The 12,783-nt window shown below is 38.9% G+C and overlaps 1 protein-coding gene across 1 annotated transcript; it reads left to right on the top strand.

Moving 5' to 3' along the window:
• The first annotated feature begins 2,827 nt into the window (after positions 1-2,827).
• On the top strand, positions 2,828-3,712 carry LOC125075602. Its single transcript, XM_047687308.1, has one exon. It carries the CDS (start codon positions 2,828-2,830, stop codon positions 3,710-3,712), a length of 885 nt encoding a protein of 294 aa, XP_047543264.1.
• The last annotated feature ends 9,071 nt before the right edge of the window (positions 3,713-12,783 follow it).

The raw sequence follows: 12,783 nt of genomic DNA, 5'->3' as shown, positions 1-12,783 counted from the left end.
CATTCGATACTACTCAGAAACTCCTCCATAGACCAGTCGATGGGAATTTGCTTCACAATACCCATTCGGGTAATGTGAAAAGCTGGGATAATTATTTTGTAATTATGCTCCTGGAACAATGGACTGTCAATGAAATTATTGGCAGAAGAAGCATTCTCAAATTCAACAACAACACGGTTGCGTCCTGCTGATTTAATTCCTCCCTTGAGAACACCAGAGACCTTGCTTCTGTAGATAATTTGAGCAAATTTAAGTAAATTAATCGTATAACCAGCTGATGGGTCGGGTTCCACTCGTGAGGCGTGGACAATAAAAGGGCCTTGATCGGAGTCGTTATACTTCAATTTAGTACCGCTAAATTCGGGGAGTGTGAATGTGTGTTGAATTGAAGCGCTAGGGGGAGAGGAAGCATCCCGTTTGTTTAGAATACTCTCTGCAGCGGTTTGAGAGCGTTTGGCAGCCTTTAGGACTTTTTTGGAGTCTTCTCTGATTATAGATTCACTAGACATCACACAATCATGACTTATGGAGTCACCTCCGCCCCCATCCGGGGGCTCCTCAGATTCCATCACCAACTACTAAATTATTAAAAAAAAACACTTACCTCACAACAAGTAATAACGCAGGACAACACAAATATTAGTGGAACTAAGCAATATTAGTACAAAAAACCTAATTTAGAAATCGCGCACGTGTAGTAAACAATACCACAGACCAAAGGTCTTTGAAATTGAATCTGTTATAATTTAAGTGTACCTGTGTATAAGTTGGCGGTCACTGAACTTTCTTACAAATCATTACCTTTTCACTTTAATCACTTCACATAAATATGGACACAACAGCTGAGCAGCTTTTAAAAAGCATGGAAGAGCTTTCAAAATTATTTAACTCGAGGATGGGCGAGTTTGAGAAAAATTTGCCGCAACCCACTTCTGCTTCCAATCCAACAGTGAAAGCCTTAGCTGGAGAGTTCCAAACTTTTAAGACCTTTGTTTGGAAATCATTAGGCATTCTCAAATCCCAGATTGAACTTCTTGTCCTTGGCTTCGATCGCTTGGAGACACAGTCTAGAAGAAAGGTTTTACTTCTTCATGGCATTACGGAGAGCGTGGATGAGGATGTGGTAAAGAAGACGATGACTGTGTTGACGGAGCAGATGAAACTGACTAATGTTAAAGCTGAGTCACTTGAATCTTGCCACAGGTTAGGTGCCAAAAAGAACTCGGCTCGGCCTATTTTAGTGCGCTTCACAACTGTGCAACTTCGCTCTGATGAAATGTCTGGAGGGCTAAAACATCGTTGAAAGGTTCATCAATTAAAGTAACGGAATTCTTAACAAAGTCCCGACAGGAAGTTTTTGTTGCGGCTCGAAATCATTTCGGGATTCGAAGATGTTGGTCTGCAGATGGCATCATAATTATTGTTCTGCCGGACAAATCCCGTGTTAAGGTCGTGTCTCAAGATGAACTAAAGCAGCTGATAGCTAAGTATCCTAAAAACACGACAGCTCCATAGTGTTAAAACATATTTGTTAATTTCTTAAGTTTGTTATTGTTACCATAATTATTTTCGTCATGTTTTAACATTCTAAATATTTTATATTGTAATTGAGGGTACACTGAAGTCTCTTTGTTCACTTAATTTATCTTAATTTTAAACAGTTAAACGTAATCTTTTTAAATTTCACTAACTTTTTAGTATATTAAGGTATTCTCGATAAAAATAAAACATATGATTGACGACAATATTTGATTATGTCACTGTCAACTGTCAGCTGTCTATTTCACGTCGTCTACTATCTGTGAGCTTTGCGTTTGGTTATTGCATTAACCGCTTTTTAATTTTTGATTTAACTTTTATTTTAACTTAGCTTGTTATTATTTATTTTTTTTCCTCTTATTATTTTTTCCGTTAATTACGTTATTGATAAAATTCATACCTATGTTTGCCTTGCAATCAACTTATACATAGGAATAGTGTTGTTATTGGCAAATAGTTATTTAGTTTTTTGTATTTTTAGTCTATACCATAATTAGATATTTATACTGTTTTTTATAGTGTTATATATATTTATTTATTTTCTTTCTATTTATTTCTACTTTGATGAACTTTGAAGATGATTATTTTTCTTGTACGTCAGATGATTATGAAAGTGCCTTAAGCAGTAACAATGACTCACTATCTGATACTGAACTTCTGGAGGCAAAACTCCAGAAAGTATTCCTCCCAAATAAGAACCTCCTTTCACTGGTGCATATCAACGCGCAGAGTCTACCAGCTTGTAGGCGTATTATCATAATATATATGTAACTATATTATATTTATTTATTACACGACATATGTGATATATAAAATTATATTTAATATTTATTTACGTATATTACACACTATACATTCACACTACACATTTATATATTCAATATTATATGTATAAAAATTTTATATAATATTATTTATAATAAAAATTAATCCACGAGCATACTCGGGTGAAGCGCGTAGTATGCGGCAAGGCGAGCGCGCGACGATATGATTTCCACGTCTACCCGCCACTGCGTTAGATTTTAACAACTAGATGCGAATTAAGAACTTAAGACATTCCACCTTGCGCTTCGATATCGAATTCATGTTTTACTCTTTGTTATTATATTTCGTGTTTATTGATAGTTTAATTATTACTTTTCTCCTTCCGAACTGTATGAACTTTAACCTTTCTGTGTCAGTCTTGTAACTTTCTTCTGTGTGCAATATACGTTCTAAATAGTGTTGTGGACTTTTATTAAGCCAACGTAACGGACATTAACATCTCCATATTGGTGACCCCGTTAAAATGAGCAGTGATAGCGGAGAATCAGTTTACTCGCAACCAAGTGCGCGTACACGAAAAATGTGCCAAAAAACTGGGCGTGGCTTAACTGTTCCAGAGGCGTCCGACATTTTCCGCGTTGGTGTCCGCATCCCGCCATTTTGGCCTGAGAAACCGGCTATATGGTTTGCCCAGATAGAAGGTCAGTTTGCTATTTCTCGCATAACAGAAGACACAACAAAATTTTATTACGTCATCGCTCAACTTGATACCCATATGTATGCATCGGAAGTCGAGGATATTATTACATCACCTCCAGAGACTAACAAATACGAAAAATTGAAAAGTGAATTAATAAAGCGATTGTCGGTATCTCGAGAAAACAAAGTAAAGCAACTGTTAATGCACGAAGAGCTCGGAGACAGAAAACCTTCGCAGTTTCTCAGACACTTGCAACATCTAGCAGGTCCTGCGGTACCAGAAGATTTTTTGAAAACGATCTGGACTAGCCGATTGCCAAGTTCGATGCAGACGATCATAGCATCTCAACCCACTCTGCCTATAAAAGCGCTCGCAGATTTAGCAGACCGGATCAACGACATTGCACCATCCAATCCTCAGGTGGCAACAACATCCAGGTCAGAGTCTGCGTTCGATGCCATGGCAAGACAGATTGCTGAACTCACTAGACAAGTAAGCGAACTTTCTGCAAAAGTCAACCAGAGGCATAGTTCCAGACAACGAAATAGACGTTCGTCGCGACATCGAAGCCCGTCTCCAGCACCGAGATCACACTCAAGCCATCGGAAGTACCCTATCTGTTGGTACCATCACAAGTTTGGAGACAATGCCACGAAGTGCAACCGGCCATGCGATTTTAAATCGGGAAATGCCACAGGCAGTCGCTAATGGCGGCCGACGATTGCCTCACTACAAAGGGTCGCCTGTTCGTCACTGACCGCAGATCGAAAGTCCAATTTTTGGTCGACACTGGAAGCGATCTCTGCGTCTTCCCCCGATCTGCGCTTCGTGAACGTCGTGCGGAAACGAACTATCAGTTGTGTGCAGCAAATGGTTCTTCAATTAGTACTTATGGTTATGTAAATTTAAATTTAAATATAGGCTTACGCCGTGATTTTACATGGAAATTTATAGTAGCTGATGTAACTAAAGCAATAATTGGAGTTGATTTCTTATCCTATTTTAATTTAATAGTAGATGTACGCAATAAGCGCCTAATTGATAGTACAACTAATGTATCTACTTCTGCTATTCTCGCATCTCCACTTGTAAACGTATCTAGTGTTAAGATCTTAACGAGTAGTGGTAAGTATAATAACATTCTTTCGGAATTTCCAGAAATTGTTCGCCCCGCTGGTACACCACGCACTGCTAAACATAACACTGTACACCACATACGCACAACACCAGGTCCACCCGTCACATCCTCTCCTCGCAGATTAGCTCCGGACAGATTAAAGATTGCCAAACTTGAGTTCGAAGCCATGCTAGCAAACGGAATAGCTCGACCATCGGAAAGCCCTTGGTCGTCACCGCTTCACCTCGCTCCTAAGAAGGACAAAGGTTGGCGTCCCTGTGGCGACTACCGTATGCTTAATGCGCGAACGATCCCCGATAAATACCCCATTAGGCATATTCACGACTTTGCGTACAATTTGTCAGGCTGTAAAATATTTTCGACGGTTGACCTCGTTAAAGCATATAGCCAAATTCCGATTTTTGAAGCGGATATACCTAAGACGGTAATAACAACCCCGTTCGGATTATTTGAATTTCCGTTTATGACATTTGGCCTTCGTAATGCCGGCCAAACATTTCAACGTTTTGTCGATGAACTCACCCGTGGTTTAGATTTCGTTTTCCCCTACGTCGACGACTTTTTAGTCTTCTCTAAGACGGAGGCTGAACACGAAGACCATCTTCGACAACTCTTCTCCAGTCTACGTGACTATGGTATCCTCATAAATACCACCAAATGCGTTTTTGGAGCCTCAGAAGTGACATTTTTAGGTTACCATATATCGAAGAATGGTACAAAGCCACTGGACAGCAAGGTACAGGCGATTAAGGATTTCCCACTACCTAAAACTGTACGTCAGCTTCGGCAATTTCTAGGTATGGTGAATTATTACCGGCGATTTTTACCCAAATCGGCCGAAATTCAAGCTCCTTTGAATGCCCTATTAGCTGGTTCCGTCAAAGCTTCGCATCCCATCAACATCGAAGGTGAGTCCCTAAGAGCGTTCGAAGCTTGCAAAGAAAGCCTTTGTAATGCTGCTTTGTTGGCTCACGCTAACCAGGATGCTAAGCTAGCACTCGTCACGGATGCTTCTGACGTTGCGATCGGTGGAGTGTTGCAACAGCTTATCGATGGTAAGTGGCAACCGCTTGCTTTCTTTTCTCGCAAATTGAGCCCATCACAGAAGAAGTACTCGCCGTATGATCGAGAGCTCCTTGCGATATACGAAAGCATAAAATACTTTCGCTACTTTGTGGAAGCTACTCATTTTACCATATTTACGGATCACAAACCACTGTGTTACGCCTTTCACGATCGCAAGCGCAATTGCACACCACGTCAGTACAGGCATCTTGACTATATAGCACAATTTACGACGGATATCCAGCACATCACTGGGCCAGAAAATGTCGTCGCTGACACACTGTCCCGAATAGAAGAGCTGCAAGCACCAGTGGAGTTAGAAGTTTTAGCTAAGTCTCAGGCTAATGACAGCGAACTAACTCAGTATCTTCAGTCGCAATCATCTCTTCGACTGAAGAAGATGAAATTACCTGGAAGTCGTATCGAGCTGTACTGCGACGTAAGTACATCGACTCCCAGGCCATTCATTCCAGGTCCTTTGCGCAAGCAAGTTTTTGACTCCTTGCACTCATTAAGCCACCCAGGTGCTAATGCAAGTGCTAAGCTAGTCGCTCAGCGCTTTGTTTGGCCACAAGTGCGTAAGGACTGTCGCGAGTGGTCTCGGGCATGTTTAAATTGTCAACGTGCCAAGGTGAACAGACACGTTTCTGCACCACTAGGTACTCACGACTTACCTACTGCACGATTTAAATATGTCCATGTAGATCTCATCGGACCATTACCACCTTCTCACGGTTATCGGTATTGTCTGACCGCCATCGACCGCTTCACTCGGTGGCCGGAGGTTGTCCCGATAACCGATATTACCGCAGAGACAGTGGCCAAGGCACTTATAGCTGGCTGGATCGCCCGATTTGGTTGTCCTACGGACATAGTAACTGACTGTGGTAAACAGTTCGAATCAGCCCTATTTCATCGCTTATCCAAAATCATTGGGTTCAAGCATAGGAAGACCACTGCTTACCATCCGCAGTGCAACGGGCTGGTCGAACGATTTCACCGTCAGCTTAAGACGGCTATCGCTTGCCACGCAGACAGTAACTGGACCGAATCGTTACCTTTGGTCTTACTTGGCATCAGGAGTGCATTCAAGGAGGACCTGCAGTCATCCTCAGCAGAATTGCTGTATGGCGAAGTTTTGAGACTCCCGGGCGATTTTTTCGGACATAAAGTTGATACGACGGATATCACGGACTTTTCAGCTCGCATACGGTCATTCGCTGAAAACTTACAGCCTGTTCCCACTTCACACCACAACAAGCAAAAAGTCTTTGTCTATAAAGATCTGCAAACTTGTAGCCACGTATTTCTTAGGGAAGACGCGTTACGAAGTTCCTTGCAGCAGACTTACACTGGACCTCATGAAGTCATAGAACGAAAGGCAAAATCTTTTAAAATTCGTGTTAAAGGGAAGGACCGTACAGTATCCATAGATAGACTTAAACCCGCCTACATACTGACTGACAGCTCTTACCAACCAGACAGTCCTAGTCAAGAACATCCACCTCCAGTCAGGACAACACGTTCTGGCCGGAGAGTACAATTCACCGACTTTTATCGTCCCTAGACACGGCCTCTGGAGGGGAGTGATGTAGGCGTATTATCATAATATATATGTAACTATATTATATTTATTTATTACACGACATATGTGATATATAAAATTATATTTAATATTTATTTACGTATATTACACACTATACATTCACACTACACATTTATATATTCAATATTATATGTATAAAAATTTTATATAATATTATTTATAATAAAAATTAATCCACGAGCATACTCGGGTGAAGCGCGTAGTATGCGGCAAGGCGAGCGCGCGACGATATGATTTCCACGTCTACCCGCCACTGCGTTAGATTTTAACAACTAGATGCGAATTAAGAACTTAAGACATTCCACCTTGCGCTTCGATATCGAATTCATGTTTTACTCTTTGTTATTATATTTCGTGTTTATTGATAGTTTAATTATTACTTTTCTCCTTCCGAACTGTATGAACTTTAACCTTTCTGTGTCAGTCTTGTAACTTTCTTCTGTGTGCAATATACGTTCTAAATAGTGTTGTGGACTTTTATTAAGCCAACGTAACGGACATTAAAATCTCCATAAGCTCACCATTCTGATCTTCTCACATCCTTTGACACTAGTGTAGTCGATTGCATTCTAGTTTCTGAAACATGGCTAAAACCCTCCCTACCGTCTACTTCTTGTTCTCTACCCGGCTACCAACTGTTTCGCCACGACCGCGTTGGGCGTGGTGGAGGTGGAGTGGATATTTATTTGCGCGGAGACATTCCGGCCAACATTACTCTCTGCTCCCCACAACATTCTGTAGACTCTATAAAATATCTTTTTTTAAGTATTGAGATACATCATAAAAAAATTCTACTTGGTGTTCTTTACAACCCTAGTGATAAAATTAATTATTTTAATGACCTTGAAAACATTTTAGCTAATCTTTTACCGAACTTTGATCACGTAATATGCATGGGCGATCTGAACACGTGTATATTGAAAGACGATTCACGAGAACAGAAACTGAATGCATTCCTGTCTTCTTTTAATTTACATTTACTTTCAATGTCTTCGCCCACTCATTACTTTCCTGGCTGTAAGCCTTCATTGATTGATTTGATGTTTGTCTCTAACCCTCATTTTGTTATTTCTCACGGTCAAATGACTGCTCCCTTTTCCTATCATGACTTAATTTTTCATACTTATAAAGTGCGCCCTCCTAAGGTTAGAGGCAAAGTATCTATTCAGCGCGATTTCAAGCATATTAACCTTGAACGTTTGAGAGAGGACGTAAGAAATATCGACTGGTCGTCACTACTATCTTCGAATAACATTGATGCCATGGTCAACGATCTAACTACTGAACTGATTCGTATATATGACATCCATGCTCCTGCACGACCAGTGCGGATGAAGCATGCACCAGCTCCCTGGTTAACACCAGTAATCAGAAACACCATGGCAAAACGCGATAAAGCCAAGAGTCGATATAAAAAGTATGCATCTGAGGAAAATTTTGTAGCATACAAAAGATTACGTAACATCTGCAACAGAATGTGTAGGGACGCAAAACGTCACTATATTCACTCAACAATCAAAAATCTCTGTCAAACCCAAGTTTGGAGTTTTTTGAGGTCAATGGGTGTGGGCAAAACTCCTGTAGCCTGCCACAGTTCCGTTGACCTTAAAGCACTAAATTCTTTCTTCACTAGCCCTCCCACTACTGTAGATCCTATAACGAAATCAGATACTCTTTCTTATTTATCTTCCCTTAACCACCAAACTGTCCCTCTTTCTTTTTCCAGTTGGTTTCTGAAGATGTTATCAAGAAGTGTGTCCGTTCTATTTCCACCAAAGCCATTGGTAGCGATAGCCTCAGCCTTAATATGATACTACCAGTGTTGGGTGACATTGCACCAGTGATCACCCACATTATAAATTATTCACTTTCATGCAATGTCTTCCCAACACTCTGGAAGAAGGCTATCGTTATACCTCTTCCCAAAACCAGCAATCCTACTTCTATGTCCTAATATCGTCCTATATCTATCCTCCCTATCCTCTCTAAGGTAATTGAGTCCATTGTACACGAACAACTTTATTCCTTTCTTACAACTTACAACCTGTTATGTCCTTTCCAATCTGGCTTTCGTCCACCCCACAGCACTGTTGGTGCCTTGCTGAAGATAACGGAAGATGTGCGGTGAGCATATATCTGCATTTCGTAATCAACTTAAATGGCTCCCTATCCGCCTTCGCCGTGATATGCACATCCTTTCAGTCCTTTTTAATATTCTTAATGATCCAAATTCTCCTGCTTACCTTCGCTCCCGTTTCAACCTTCTTCCTCCTCCAACACGTTCCAGACGTTCCTGTATTACTTCAGAGTTAGTAGTGCCTAGAGGTAATACAAAGTTTCTGCTTAACTCGTTCACGGTACGTGCAGCAAATCTCTGGAACAGTCTCCCAAAACAAATTCAAAAGAGTCCAAACATCAACCTCTTTAAAAAAAGAGTAAAAGAGCACTTTCTCTCACTACTTTCATAAATTTTGACAAATTTACTATTATCTTTTATTTTATTTTTTATTTTTACTGTAGATATATTTATAATATTTGCGTATTTAGATGTAGTATAAGTATAATAATTTAGTATATATGTATTTATTATATTATAGATATTTATGTAAGCGTAATACATATTATATTAAAATTATTTTATATTATATATATTATATTATATTAAAATTGTTTCTTTTATATAATATTATTAAGAGTATCTAATGTTGCACTATTTATACCTGCTACATAACACTATCTCTTACAGCTGTGGGTTGGCTGGAAGAAATTTATTTTAGATTATTTCTAAACCCCGCCCGCCATTGTGAACAATAATTTCATGAGTAAAATTCAGGCTCAGAGTCTTGCAAATCCTCTTTTGACAGGCGACAAATGTTCAGTATTTCCGATTCGAAGCTATATAAACTTGATGGAACAGCGCTTAACATCGTGTCAGGTATTATTTTTCCTCTCGCTATTAGTTTTTCCGAAGGTAATACGAATGTTGTTCGTAATAAACTCATTATTAAGACTTCCGAGCATCCATCTTTAAATTCATATATCCCTGGTACAATCAAATATTCGGAATCAGGTTTTAGGCATGGGCATGGTGACACATAAATAAAATTTATCCCTTTGTCACAACAATTCACTTTAACTGACATTGTCCCAATTATGTTCGTGTTTTCTTGTGTTATTATCTTGATAGATCTATTATGCGGCATGTTGAATAATGGAAGTAAAGTATCTGTTTTTAAAACTCATATATTTGGAAGTTCAGTTAGATTTTGACCTAAAAGTAAGTCGACATCATTAGGAAGTAAACATTCCGAAACAACAAAGACGTCTATATTTTCTGTCACGCCATCTACTGTAAGTTCCACAGGTAAACGTGCCTTGGGTTTTAACCCTTTATTGCCGAATCCCTTTAGAACTGGAAGATTCAGACAGTGGTTTCGATTTTATTTTGAACAGCTTCTATTTTATCGAGTGTAGTATCTCCTATTAAACTGCATTCACTCCCTAAATCAATAAATGCTTTAAATTGCTTATTGTTAACGATCACGTCCTTGAAATATTTCTGACTCACATCTTTATTAATTTGAATTTTTAATACATTTTTACTAGCATCTATATTCCCTGACACCTTATTTGATTGACACTGTGCAGCAGTATGGCCTATTCTTCTGCATTTTCCACATTTAATTAAATCTTTCGGACACTTCATCCACACATGACCGTTTTCACCGCAATTAAAAAATTTATATGAATTAAATCTATTTTCGTTAGAATTTTGGAACCTTTGTTGTGGCTTTTTAAATTCCCGCGACTGACCGAAATTAGTATAAGAATCTTCCTTTTTATTTCCTGTGGAAATTTTACGAAAATAAGATAGTACTTCTTCTGGTTCACTAAATCGAGACCCTTGCATATTCATTCTTGTATTGTGATCAAAAATTCCGTGAATTAAGCAGTCTACCGCTTTATTTCCAGTAATCTCACATCGATTTAAAAGACGAATTTTATCATAATAATATTCTTCCAACGTCTCATTTCTCTTACTTTTTCTCGAAAGCATTTCAGACAACAGATCACCATAATTATCTTCAGATGAAAAGGTTTTCAGTAGTTTATCTTGCCACTGTTGCCACGCGTACTTTACACTGGTTAGGCCGTCGTATCATTTCTTTGCAGTACCCGTAAGTCGTGGCAAAGCAAAATAAACGGTTTGTGCTTCTGTCCATTCGTATACTGCTGCAGATTCATTTATTTTATACAGCCAGTCTTTAACAGATTGCGTTTTAGCTTGAGGATTGAATTCTGGTATCATATTTTGAGATCCTAAAATAGGTGAATGTCTCATATTATCTTGAGTTCGTGTAGTTTTAGGTGACGGGCTTGCGCTAGAAGAATATCGTCTGCGTTTTCTTCTTTTTGATTTATTTTTCTTTCGTTTGCTTGACGATGAATCTGAGCTACTTGAGGATGTACTGGAAGAAGACATTTTCCCTCTGTTTCTTGATCTAATTAAGGAACGACTACGGTGACTTGAACTTTGCTTGGATCTTTTTGACTTGATTTTCCTTTTACGTTGTTTTGTTTTATCTCGTTTATTTTTACTTAATTTCTCTACAATAATTGTATCATCCGATATTATGTCATTATGAGGTGGTGTATACGATTCCATTATAAATAGGGCTGTAATATTAACAAAATTAAAAACTTAAAACCAAGTTTTTAGTGTTATACTCATAGTTATAAAGATAAGTGTCAATCTTGTTAACGACCCTCCAGAGGGTAGCCCTGGCGAATGTCAAATTTAAAAAAAAAAATATGATACATATGTTATAAAAGAATACTACGAGCCTCCAGAGAGTAGCCCTGGCAAAGCTCAGGTGTTAAAAATAAATACGATACATATATTATAAAAGAATACTACGAGCTTCCAGAGAGTAGCCCTGGCAAAGCTCAGGTGTTAAAAACCAATACGATACATATATTATAAACGAATTCTACGAGCTTCCAGAGAGTAGCCCTGGCAAAGCTCAGGTGTTAAAAACCAATACGATACATATATTATAAAAGAATACTACGAGCTTCCAGAGAGTAGCCCTGGCAAAGCTCAGGTGTTAAAAACTAATATGATATATACAGAATGACTGGTTAATTACTATCCATATTTAAGGAGAATACTCGGTACATGATTCTCATTCGAATTATGTAAAAAAAATAGGTACTTAATTTTTGACCAAATTTCCGTATAAATAAATAAAGTGTGGACACGTTCCCAGCCTTGTCGGCGGCGCGTGCGGCGGCGTGCTGATACAACACCACGCCGCCGCACGCGTGTGTCGCTACCCCCAACCCCCGCCCCGTGGCTAATTAGTCGGGCGAGCGCCGCCGTAAGGTCTGTACGTCCGTCTTCCCGCGCGCGCGCCTAGCGATCGATCTTACGCGTATACCTAATCTGTCGTGTGTGCGTGTGACCCGTTATTACTTATTAGTAATTAAGTATGGCTTATCAATACACAAATGCAGAATACTTGGACATGGTTGAGGAGTTGAAATTAAAAATCACTAGTGCTTTCGAAACTATTAAAAGTGACCCATTCGTATTAAATCGTGTGAAAGACAATATGCGTAAACGTGCCGAACTGTGTATCACACGAGAAGGAGCTCACTTTGAACATTTGTTAAGGTTAGTGTAGTTATGTAGGTAAATAGGTAGCTTAATGATTGACAATTGTTGTAAATAAGTATGATTCCATTTTTAAATACGCCGGAAATACATACAAAATAATAAATAAATACAAAAAATAATATGAACTGTTTACCTATCTTGATAGGTAAACAGTTCATATTATTTTTTGTGTCAAGTTCACACCATTTACCTAATCAATAAATTGGTTGCTTAAACGAATGAAATATCTTGGTATTTTTGCCTGTCCTAAGCCAGGATTAAAGTATGAAGGGATCATATATGATCGTCAA

Source organism: Vanessa atalanta, chromosome W (genome assembly GCF_905147765.1).
Source record: "Vanessa atalanta chromosome W, ilVanAtal1.2, whole genome shotgun sequence".
Classification (NCBI taxonomy): domain Eukaryota; kingdom Metazoa; phylum Arthropoda; class Insecta; order Lepidoptera; family Nymphalidae; genus Vanessa; species Vanessa atalanta.
The sequence above is the reverse complement of the archived record's forward strand: the minus strand, read 5'-3'. Positions and strand labels throughout refer to the sequence as shown.